General features: G+C 43.6%; 1 protein-coding gene across 1 annotated transcript; it reads right to left on the bottom strand.

Annotated features, from left to right (window-relative positions):
- Positions 1–2,115: 2,115 nt before the first annotated feature.
- On the bottom strand, positions 2,116–8,956 carry UCP1 (uncoupling protein 1). The gene is made up of 6 exons (XM_069556856.1): positions 8,434–8,956; positions 7,493–7,691; positions 5,310–5,504; positions 5,108–5,209; positions 3,986–4,166; positions 2,116–2,684 (listed from the first exon to the last, which is right to left on the bottom strand). Exons 1-6 carry the CDS (start codon positions 8,557–8,559, stop codon positions 2,570–2,572), a joined length of 918 nt encoding a protein of 305 aa, XP_069412957.1. The 5' UTR covers positions 8,560–8,956; the 3' UTR covers positions 2,116–2,569.
- Positions 8,957–11,131: the final 2,175 nt, after the last annotated feature.

The following is an 11,131-nucleotide window of genomic DNA, read 5'->3' as shown; positions in this document are numbered from 1 at the left end:
AAATAAAAATAGAACTACCATATGACCCAGCACCCCTACCAGTGGGCATATAATGATCTTTAATAGATAACAGAAAAAGCATTCAATAAAAATGCAACATCCATTCGTGTTAAAAACTTGGCAAATGACAAATAGAAAGGGATTACCTTAATTTTACAAAATATATCTTTATGAAATGAACTATAGCAAATATACTTAATTATAAAATATTGGGATCAGAATTAAGAAAGCATGTCTTTCGTCATCTCTTGTATCGGTCAGTCATTGCCACAATACAACGTACAACAACCAACCCCCAAAATCTCAGTGACCTACAGAACAGTTTCACTCCTCACACTGGGTAGGCTAGCCAGACAGTTTGGGTAGTCTCAGCTGGATACAGCTAGCCTTAAATTGAGGTCATGATTTCACTTCCAGTCATCTCCATGTGGCTAGTTCATCTGAGGTCAGTGGGTTACCTGAGGCATGTTCTTCATGGTATGGCAGAAACACAAGAATAAATTCAGTTGCTCAAACACATTCAAGCCCTTGCTCACATCATGCCTACTAACATGATCTCTTGGTCATGGCAAATCACATGGCTAAGCCCAGCATCAGTAAAGTAGGGAAATGTACTCTAAGAAGGGATGAGGAGTGAATCATTCAAATTGTTACTGAAAATAAATTCAAAATTGTACTAGCGATCCCACCAACTGGAATAAAACAAGTGGATGGAAAGAAAAGTTATTGCTTACACAGAACATCTAAAAGAACTGGTGATCAGGTATCCAGGACAAGGATGAGGAATTTGATATCAATAGTGATCATGTTGAAGGTGAGAGATTCTGGCTAAGCCAATTTTAGCAGGATTCTTGCTAAAACGGCTCTCGATGTAAAGTTAATAACCTCCAATTAAAATTAATAAATTTATATTTAAAAAATAAAATGGCTCTTGAGGACACCCAAGGACAGAACCAAGTAGGAAAAGGCAGCTCGGAGGAGCCTGACTAAAGTTTGGTCAAGGGTAGAAACTTGTCACTACTGCCCATTGCCTGACCAGGTTCCCAGCAAACAAAGTTTTATATTTTCCTTCTTCTTGAAAGAAATATGCTACTCTGAGATGGTGGTTTGTCTTAGTTTGGATTCTCCCAGAGTCAGGCCTCAAGACAAGGATTTGGAATCCTTTCGGGAAGTGATCCCAGGAGACACCAGTAAGGGGATGGAGGATGAAGAGCAGGACTTGAAGTCTTCCCATAAATGGTTTTAGAGGTAAGCAAAATACCACTGAGTGTAACTGGATTCTGATCCCTCGGAGGCATTCCACCCGACCGTGAGGGACCTGAGATATTCACACGCCAGCTCCCATCGGTTATTGGTCCAGGACAGCTCATAGGGGTGTGTTATTTTTCCTATCCTTCTAGTGTGCCATGCCCAGGTGGGCAAAGATGTCTCTGGTGACCGGAAGAAGGCCCTAAGCAGTACAGATGCTGACATGACAAAAGGCAGGCAGGGCAGCATCACTAACAGAGCAGAGTGATCCATGCAGGATACGAGGGCGTCTGCGACAAGATGCTTTACAGTTAACAACTAAGGGAAATAAACAGGAGACAACCCTCAGAGTCAACGGAGGAGAAACGTAATAGTGAATGTATGTGGAGCTCACAATGCCCGGCAGCTGGGGACTACCTGGCCATTTAGTGGCCACTCCTTGTTTGTGTCTTAACAATTCTTTTAATCTGTTTATTCTTTCCCTATTCCTTCTGCACTCAGCTGGTAGATGAAAAGGTTACTACAGGTGCAAATGACGAAGTTGGTTTTGCTGGAAAGATGCAATGTAGATTAATTTTCATCTCAATCTGTTCCTCTGTCTAACCAAAAAGCTCTAAAATTCTGTGATTCTAGGATAGATACTATGATTGTAATAACAGCAGTGCCCCAATGAACACAGTGTCTTAGATTAGAAGTTGTTATAGATGCTATAAAATGTGGACTCTAAAAATCAAAAGCATGTACTAATAACATTAAAAGTAAGTTTTTGCCCATTGATTCTAAAGACCTTCCCTGGTTATTTGGGAAGTTTTGTAACCCAGGTGAACCTCAACTCTTACATTAGATATAGATACAAAAAAGGCAAACTTTAAGAGATATTAGCAATATTTTATTGAATATATTAACTGACAATGGGGTTAATAAATAAAAAGGAAACTTAGTTTTTAAGTATTGATAAAGTGTATTTCACTCAGTTTTCCTTTTCCATCAATAATTGAATTAATAATTAAAACATGTTAAAGTTCTTCATATTCAATCATAAAATCCCTCCCCCCATTAAATAGTCAATTAAGCACAGTAGCTTATCTGGATATTACATTTGCCAGGGTATATATTGAATGTTTTGCTTTCCCTTCCTTAAAATACTGAGAATAAAAGTCATAGGAAATAGTAGTTTTCCCTTGGAAAAAAAATAGTTCAGAACTCTCTATCAGAATTTCCTTATCTGGGTGAAATAAAGTGAATAGTCTTGCTCGCTTTTTAAAATTATCTGGTTAGCAAAGATCCCCACTGGTCTGTTCCATCTTCTTCCCGAGGAGGACTAGGTCGCACAGTCCATGGCCTGCCTCGACTTCATCAATTCTCGCTTCAGCTGTTCGAAGCACACAAACATGATGATGTTCCAGGATCCCAGTCGCAAGAAGGAAGGTACAAATCTAGAAGAGTGATGTCACCATTCTATTAGTTTGCTTAAAATTCTGATAGCTATTATGATGCGTGCCTTCAACTCAATGCACATGAGTTGGAGCAAACTCTGGGAGATGGTGAAGGACAGGGAAGCCTGGCATGCTGCAATCCATGGGGTCATAAAGAGTTGGACACAACTGAGTGACTGAACAACAGCAAATCAAAGTCCAGGCAGTGCATGCTTCTCACTGTGCCACGCATCTCCAGTGCGGGCGCTTGAGAGTGCCTGCTCTCCCCGTGTCCTTCCTCTGCCTCAGGTTCCATCCAGGTGCCCTACCCTGCTTCTGAACAACGAAATCCAGAGCATCACATCTATACAACGGTCCCACCAAACCAAACCGAAGCTTGTCTCCTGCTTCTCCATCATCTTCTCTTTTTTGAGGGGGCAGGAAATCTTGTTTTCCTTTGCTTTCTGAATGGAGTATAGGAAACTTCAATAGTTTAAAAGAGGAAGTAAGTTGAGAAAGCAAAGTGATGAATAATTAGACCATAGATCTCGGTAATTCTGGTCCTAAGAGGGTTGGTCAGAGACTGAATTGCCTTTTGTTGTTTCTGTTGCTCTTGCTATTTTGAAGAATTCTGCCACGGTGTATACCCCAGATTATTTATTTTGAAAATCCTGTCTACAGCAATGAAATATTCCCAGAGAAAATGATGTAAAATCTGTTAAATCTGCCTTGGATTGGTATGTTAGAGATCTTGCCTATCAAGATCACCCCCCAATATTTTGGGGGATCTCTTAGCATATATCTTCTGATTCCTGAATGTGTGTGTGTGTTTTATGGTAAAATATACATAACATCAATTTATAATTTTAGCCAGCCATTTATACACATACCTATGTATATATGTGTCTCACTCTTATAAATATATATATATATTCAACAGTATAATTCAGTAGCATTAAATATGTTCTCATTGTTTTCATTACCACTCCCCATCTCCATCCCAAACTGAATCTCTGTAACCCATTAAAAAATAACTCCCCACACCCCTCTCCCCTCGGCCAATAGACTGAGACCAAGGAACAGGCTGTCGGTTTTGAATGAGCCACTGATCAAGCTTGAGAAGATTCTACTATCACAGCTTTTAATTTCCTGTCACAGTGAAATTGGTGTATTGGAGAGATTTATGGCAAAGAAAAGTAGACACTAAGTACACTGCACATTCTAAGGCTGCTCAGCTGTCAATTGTTAGATGAGATGGCGCCCCCCGTTAGCACACAGAATCCCTGAACACAACATTGTAGATACAGAAGAACACATCCTACCCTTTGAAAAAAGCTGACGGCCCTTCCCTAGTGAGCATCATCATTGCGCAGTTGGGCACACTTGTGTACTGTCCTGGTGAAGAGTTAACAAATCGGGTTTTCACCACATCCACTGGCGAGGACAGAACCGTTGTGCAGAATCCAGCAACAACAGCGGACACGAAGTGGCAGGGCACGTCGTCTGAAACAGGTCGATGAGACAGGTCAACACTAGATTCTTGGGAGGGGCTTCTAGTTTTTCGTTATCTATCAGATTCTCAAAAGCCTGTTGATAACAGGTCAACATAGTTGTCTTATAAATAAATAACACACAGTGAGTGAGTGTTAGTCGCTCAGTTGTGCCCAACTCTTTGTGACCCCATAGACTGCAGCCCACCAGGCTCCTCTGTCCATGAGATTTTCCAGGCAAGGATACTGGAGTGGGTTGCCGTTTCCTTCTCCAGGGGATCTTCCCAACCCAGGGATAGAACCGGGGGTCTCCTGCACTGCAGGCAGATTCTTTACCAATTGAGCTACAAGGGAAGCTTGTACATACAGTAAGGAATGTTATAATTTTAGAAAAAGTTGGCAAATGGTACATGGCATACTGGATTATAAGTGCTTTAGGAAAATAACCAGTTACTTACCTCTGTCCTTAGGGCATGACATAATACTCAACACATAGGCATCTATACTTTTTTTAAAAAAAATTAAAGTCATTGTCCAAGGAGAATTTCAATGTTTCCAGAACCTATTAGAATAAAATTTTTAGGGACCTATCCAATGGTTCTACTTTCAGGATGAAACCACCAAGAAGCTCCTTATTTAACTAGCTCATCTGGATACAGGGCAGGATGACTCATCTCCTGAATTCTGCTTTATAAAGAACAAGAGAGACGCTAACAAGTCATATATTAGTATTAAATGAGAATGATGCTGATACAAAAATACAGGGGCATCTTAATTTTGTTGCAAAAGAAAAAAGCTGTTGCAACAGAACTTCTAAAGTTTAGGGTTTTGGTTATATCTATTATTCAAGAGTATTACGGTTTTAAAAGATAAAATTATTACAATTAAGGGATTCAGTATAATAAAAGATGAAATTATAAATGTGCAGACCTGCCGCATTAAAGAGAAAGATACCTGCTAATAGTTTGTTTTTCACAAGGGCCTCCTTCATTAGGTCATACGTTACGAGCTCTGTACAGTTGATGATGACATTTCTTGTCAGATTGGGAGTAGTCCCTGGAGGGAAAGAAAGTGTTGAATAGCTCCATCATATGATAAGGTGCTACTTAGATATGTGTGTTTTAACGACTATAGAATCCATGTTGAAGTGAGTCACCTTTCCAAAGCCCCGTCAAGCCTTCTGTTGTTGCTATAATCCTGTAAGCATTGTAAGTCCCAGTGTATCGAGGTTTGGGACCGTGGAGATGGCTCTGTGCTTGCAGTCTGACCTTGACCACCTCTGTGGGTTGCCCAATGAACACGGCCACGCCTCCAGTCGTTAGGCCCGCTGAGATCTTGCTTCCTAAACTAGCTGTTGTTATCCAGAGAGAAAAAAATGATGTGTCAAGCAAAAAAGAAAAAAGTCAAGTCCCAGAATGCACGTATATGTCTTTTTAATTTTCAGTGGTTAATACTACTGTGTCATTATATCTTTAGCACTTCCCTAATGCTGGTGCACGTGTTAATCATGTACTGCGCTGTGCTGAGTCGCTGAGTTGTGTCAACTCCTTGTCACCCCATGGACTGTGCTAAGAATGTATAAGTCATAGAAGGGCTAGAAGACTTCAAAGTTGACTGAATTTTTTTTTTTAATAAAGACTTTCAAGGAGAAAGAAAAACCCAATGCTTGTTTAAACAATGGCTTAGTTCTTTCCTATATTTGGCTTAGTTCTTTTTTTTTTTGGCTTAGTTCTTTCTTTATATTTGCTCTGTTTTTCAGTATTTCCCAATTGGGTGGAGGCACCAGTCACCAGTGAAGCTTTGTCTTCTGACCATCAGTGAGACTGTTAATTATTGGACCTAGGGATCTTAGGAAAAGCCCCAAAGGACAAACTGCCTGAGTTTTGGATGTCAAGTGGTCTCAGGCTTCAACAGGCTCCTAAAGGGACAAAAATAAGAAGCAAGAAGTGATCACGTGATTTTTAATTGCAAATTTTGAAAAGTTAACATGGGTTACTCAAGACGGATATCATTTAATAAAATGACAGATAGTCTTGGAGCCTCGTTGTTATTTAGTCGCTAAGACATGTCCTACTCTTTTGTGACCCCATGAAGCCTCATACCTATTCCCATAATTAAAGTATAGATCAATCACATTTCATCAAGGACTTTCTCAGTCTCTAATTCTATTTCCTAAGCTGTATAAAATGGAGGTAATAATATCTACCTCACAGAGTCATTGTGTGAGTTAATAACAAAATAGCACTTAACATAATGTCCTGCGTATGGGAAATTCAGCAAGTCTTCTCATGACTGTGTGGTTGCTTTCCTTTCTCAGTGTGCTTGGCCAGGAGCTGAGCACTGAATAATACCCATCTTTTAAGTGGCAAGATGATACTTAAATAACTCCCTTCACTTTTGGCCGCTATTTACAGTCTTACTTTGTTGCACTCATCCCCTGTTCCAATCCCCTTTTCATTTCCCAAGCTCCTTGCTTGGGAGCAGGGCCATACTCTTTGTCTTCCCTTCTCGAAGGCCCCCTTCTCCCCAGTGCTCTGCAGTCTAGCTGCCACCTCTGCTACTCTGCTCAAGATGGTTCTGCCAAGGAAACCCACGAGTGTCTGTGATTAGGTACATCGATCCCTCCTTTCCTCACTACATCTCTCTGCTCTGTTTGGCCCTAATGATAATACCTCCCATGACTGGGAAATTTATCCCAGGTGTTTCTCCTAAGTTCTTGTGCAGACCAGACATTACCTATCCTCGACACATCCTAAACTGAATTTCTTACCTCCCCACTTCAGATGATTTCTATATTCCCTCCCTCAATGAATGGGATATTTAACCAGAAACTTGTAAGTCATCTTAACATTCCTACCTTTTCTTTATGCCTCACTTCCAGCTCTCCGCCAAGTTTAGTCAATTACATTTCCAAAATCTTTACTGCTGTTGCTTTAGCTTACCCTGATCATTTCTTCCTTTCTACAGTACCCTTTTCTTCCCCTTTTTCTGTATAGCTTTTACAGTGCTGCCAAAGTGATCTTCTGAAAATATAAATTATTTATGTTATTCCCTTGTTTATTATTTTTCAATGACTTCCCATTATTTTAAGGATAAAACCTGAACTTAGCATGGCCTGCAAGCTCTCCTGTGATCTGACGCATTTCTGCCTTTCTGGTGTCACTTTTTCCCACTCACCAGCATGTCTTCCCTCCATGCCCCGTGTGTTCAAATACTGATGTTGCCTTGCCAGTTTGTTATGAAGACCGCTACACCGTGTGTAACTGGTTCCTGAGCCACTGCTGAGCCTAGGACATGTCTCTCTGACCTCTCCCCCTCCCAGAAACACTGCCTGCTTACCTTCTTTCCCTGTGGTGAAGAACTCCTGGACAGTATCATAGAGGCCGATCCTAAGAGAAGCAAAGCTTATTTGTCTCTGGAGACCAGCAGGCAGCCCGCTGTAGAGTTTCATGGGCCCTTCTGTTTTTGCCAGAGTGATGATTGTTCCCAGGACACCTTTATACCTAAAGGCACTGGAGGTCAGGCATTCGCCCTGGATCTGGAAGTGAAAATTGAGAAAGGGAGTCCTACCTAGTGAGGAAAAACACAAAGGTTGGCATCAAGCTGTCCTCAATGGAGAAAACTTGAGCCAAGATATTTTTTTCCATTGTGTTCCTATTTTCAGTCCTTTTCGCCTTCTCAGCAACATCTCCCCTTATCTATCTATCTAAATCCCTGGGTCAGGAAGATCCCCTAGAAAAGGAAATGGCAACCCACTCCAGTATTCTTGCCTGGAGAATCCCATGGACAGAGGAGCCTCGGGGGCTGCAGTCCATAGCCTCGCAAAGAGTCGGATAGAACTGAAGTGAGTTAGCACACATCTATCTATCTAGAGCTAGATATCTAGCTATCTATGGAAAGGGAGAAGGGGAAGAATCTGGCTACTAGGCATACTTTGAACACCCTCCCCATCCCGCACCCCACTGTCCCACCCCCAGGAAGTCTCCAGAACCCCTAGGCAGTAGGCTAGGAAGATGTGCCTGTCTGATCACGTGCAGGAGAGGCTGGCAACAGTCACAGTCAACCCGTCCTCCTCGACCCTCGCACTTCTTTAGTTAATTCCTGCAGTGTTCCAGTTCCCACCCTAAAGCATCCATCCAGTGAAGGCAAACTCTTTGAGCGTGGCCACTGCTCTATCTAACGTGAGAAAGGATGGTAAAACCGAAGCCAGAGTCAAAGGGGCGCACACAGTAGTCCCCTCTCTGCCCCAGGCACCTCCCCTTGCCCGCGGCGCTCCCTACCTGTAGCCGGACTTTGGCGGTGTCCAGCGGGAAGGTGATTACGTCAGCCACGCAGGCCGCCACCCCCGCCGAGAAGATCTTGACTGCCATGGTAGGGGGCACGTCTGTCGCTGCGTGTCCCACCATCCTGACTTAACGCGGACTCCGGCGCAAGGGGAGCAGGGCTTCGGTCCCGAAGGTGGAAGTGCTGCCTGGCTTCTCACTCCTGCGCGGCCGGGCAGCAGACCCGTCCTCTCCGACTTCTGGTCAGTGGGGGCGGCAGGCAGGGGGCTGCAGCGGGCCAGGTGGCAGGTGGCGGAGTCGGTACAGCGGCACCTGCTTGCCCTCCCTCGAGTCCGGGCTGGCCACGCCGTGCCCTCTTCCTCCGCGGATGACTTATATCGCCGGCGATCGCGATCCGGGCTGAGCCGATCCAGGTCTCTGGGGATTGGCAGGGCGTGTCCTGGGGCGCCAGGTCCCTCCCACCTCCCCATCCTGGCTCGGCACCTGGGGAGCCGCCGTCTACTCTCTACCCTCGATGCGCGGGGAAGGGCGCACAGCAGCGCGCGCCCAGAGCCTGGCAATCTGGGCATCTCTCCAGGCTTCTAGATTGGAGGGCGGGGAGGGGGAGTCCCTTAAACAAGCGCGAGCTCAGTGATCCTGGCAGAAGTTCCTGCCCAGCCCTCCGGGCAAGAGTGGGACTCCTCTTATTCCTCTGACTCCCCGGAAGCCTTGCAGACACCTTCTCTGCTTGGCTTCCCTTTGCTCTCTTTCTGATTTCTCATCCTCTCACCCTCCCAGCCACATGCAGCCAAATGCGATTCCAAAAACTTCCAAGCAGAATCCGAGAACATTCTGAACTTTTAAAGTTTTTCATTTGAACACTTTTTGTAGGAGGGTGTCAAATGAAATGATAAACATTCTAGAAAGCAAGCCCAGAGTAAATTGCTAGAGCGATAAAGTGCTCCTTTTAATTTCATTCTGGGTATGGTGGTGTGGTGAAAAGGACAAGGACAAACGCAGGTCACCAGGCTCCAGGTGCAGCTCTTACCTTCACAAGCCATCTATGACCCTTGACCTTTGACCCTTTTTCCTAGTCCCATTATACTCACTCCCATGTAAAGTGCAGATATTTGAGAGTCAGCAATATCAATGCGATAAAAGAAGGTCCACACTTTACATGGGAATGAGTATAATGGGACTAGGAAAGGGGTCAAGGGTCAAGCTATAGGGATCCCCAAATTTATGGTCTAGGAAAAATGACCTTATCAAAGGTCAAATTAGGAAAGAAACAGTGTCCTCAGTCATAGAACTATGGCATTTAAAAATATAATTAATGAAGGGTTGGGTCTGTCAAGTAGTCATACTGTAATGTTTAGAAAAAATGTCAAAAGAGAATAAAAACAAAGAAAACTATTGGATTTGGCTCTAACATAATTGGTCACCTTAGAGAGTGCAGCTGTGGTGAAGTTATTAGGTTGTGAGGATGATGGCTAAGCAGATTGGGAATGTTCGTTATAATGCATAAAAGGTGAATCGCTATCAACTGGATAATCCCCAACCCACAACCCAACTCACCAACCCTGTGCATTGTCTTTCTCAGTGGTTCCATCTGATGTGGTTTTAAAGCATATTCGCAGATTCCTCTCATCAAAAGACAAAGGTGTGTGTCTCTTCCGCTTGTATCTAGGAAGGCTGGTACCTGCCTTACTAATAGAATTAGTCCTTTCCTAAGGAAACATTAGGAACCCTGGGTCATTATGTAAGAAGTCCAGTCTCCCTGAGGCTGTCGTGCTGGAGAGGCCCTAGGTAGGCAATTCCAGCCTTCTCCATTAAGGCAGGAGACATGAGAGTGTAGCTGCCTTGGACTCTTCAGATAAACCCGCCTGCCAGCTGAAAATACCACGTGATCTCCATCGATGGAGTAGGACAGAAGGGTCATCCAGCTGTTGTTCAGTCACTCAGTCGTGTCTGACTCTTTGCGCCCCCATGGACAGCAGCAGACCTGGCTTCCCTGTCGTCCACTATTTCCCAGAGTTTGCGCAAATTCATGTCCATTGAGTTGGTAATGTTATCTAACCATCGGCCCCCTTCTCCTTTTGCCTTCAGTCTTTCCCAGCATCAGAGGCTCTTCGCATCAGGTGGCCAAAGTATTGGCACTTCAACTTCAGCATCAGTCCTCCCAATGAATATTCATGGTTTATTTCCTTTAGGATTGACTAGTTTGATCTCATTGCAGTCCAAGGGACTCTCAAGAGTCTTCTTCAGTACCACAATTCGAAAGTATGAATTCTTCAGAGCTCAGTCTTCTTTATGGTCCAGCTCTCACCTCCAATCCATACATGATTATTAAAAATCATAGCTTTGACTATATGGACCTTTGTCGGCAAAGTGATGTTTCTGCTTTATGATACACTGTCTAGGTTTGTCATAGCTTTCCTTCCCTTGTGGCTCAGCTGGTAAAGATTCCGCCTGCAACGCGGGAGACCTGGGTTTGATTCCTGGGTTGGGAAGATCCCCTGGAGAAAGGAATGGCTACCCACTCCAGTATTCTGGCCTGGAGAATTCCACAGACTATATAGTCCACGGGGTCGCAAAGAGTCAGACTCCACTGAGTGACTTTCACTTTATTTTCCTTCCAAGGAGCAAGCATCTTTTAATTTCATGGTTACAGTCACTATCCACAGTGATTTTTTTAGCCTAAGAAAATAAAATGTCA

This window comes from Ovis canadensis, chromosome 17 (assembly GCF_042477335.2).
Source record: "Ovis canadensis isolate MfBH-ARS-UI-01 breed Bighorn chromosome 17, ARS-UI_OviCan_v2, whole genome shotgun sequence".
Lineage (NCBI taxonomy): Eukaryota > Metazoa > Chordata > Mammalia > Artiodactyla > Bovidae > Ovis > Ovis canadensis.
This window is presented reverse-complemented; position numbering and strand designations above follow the sequence as displayed.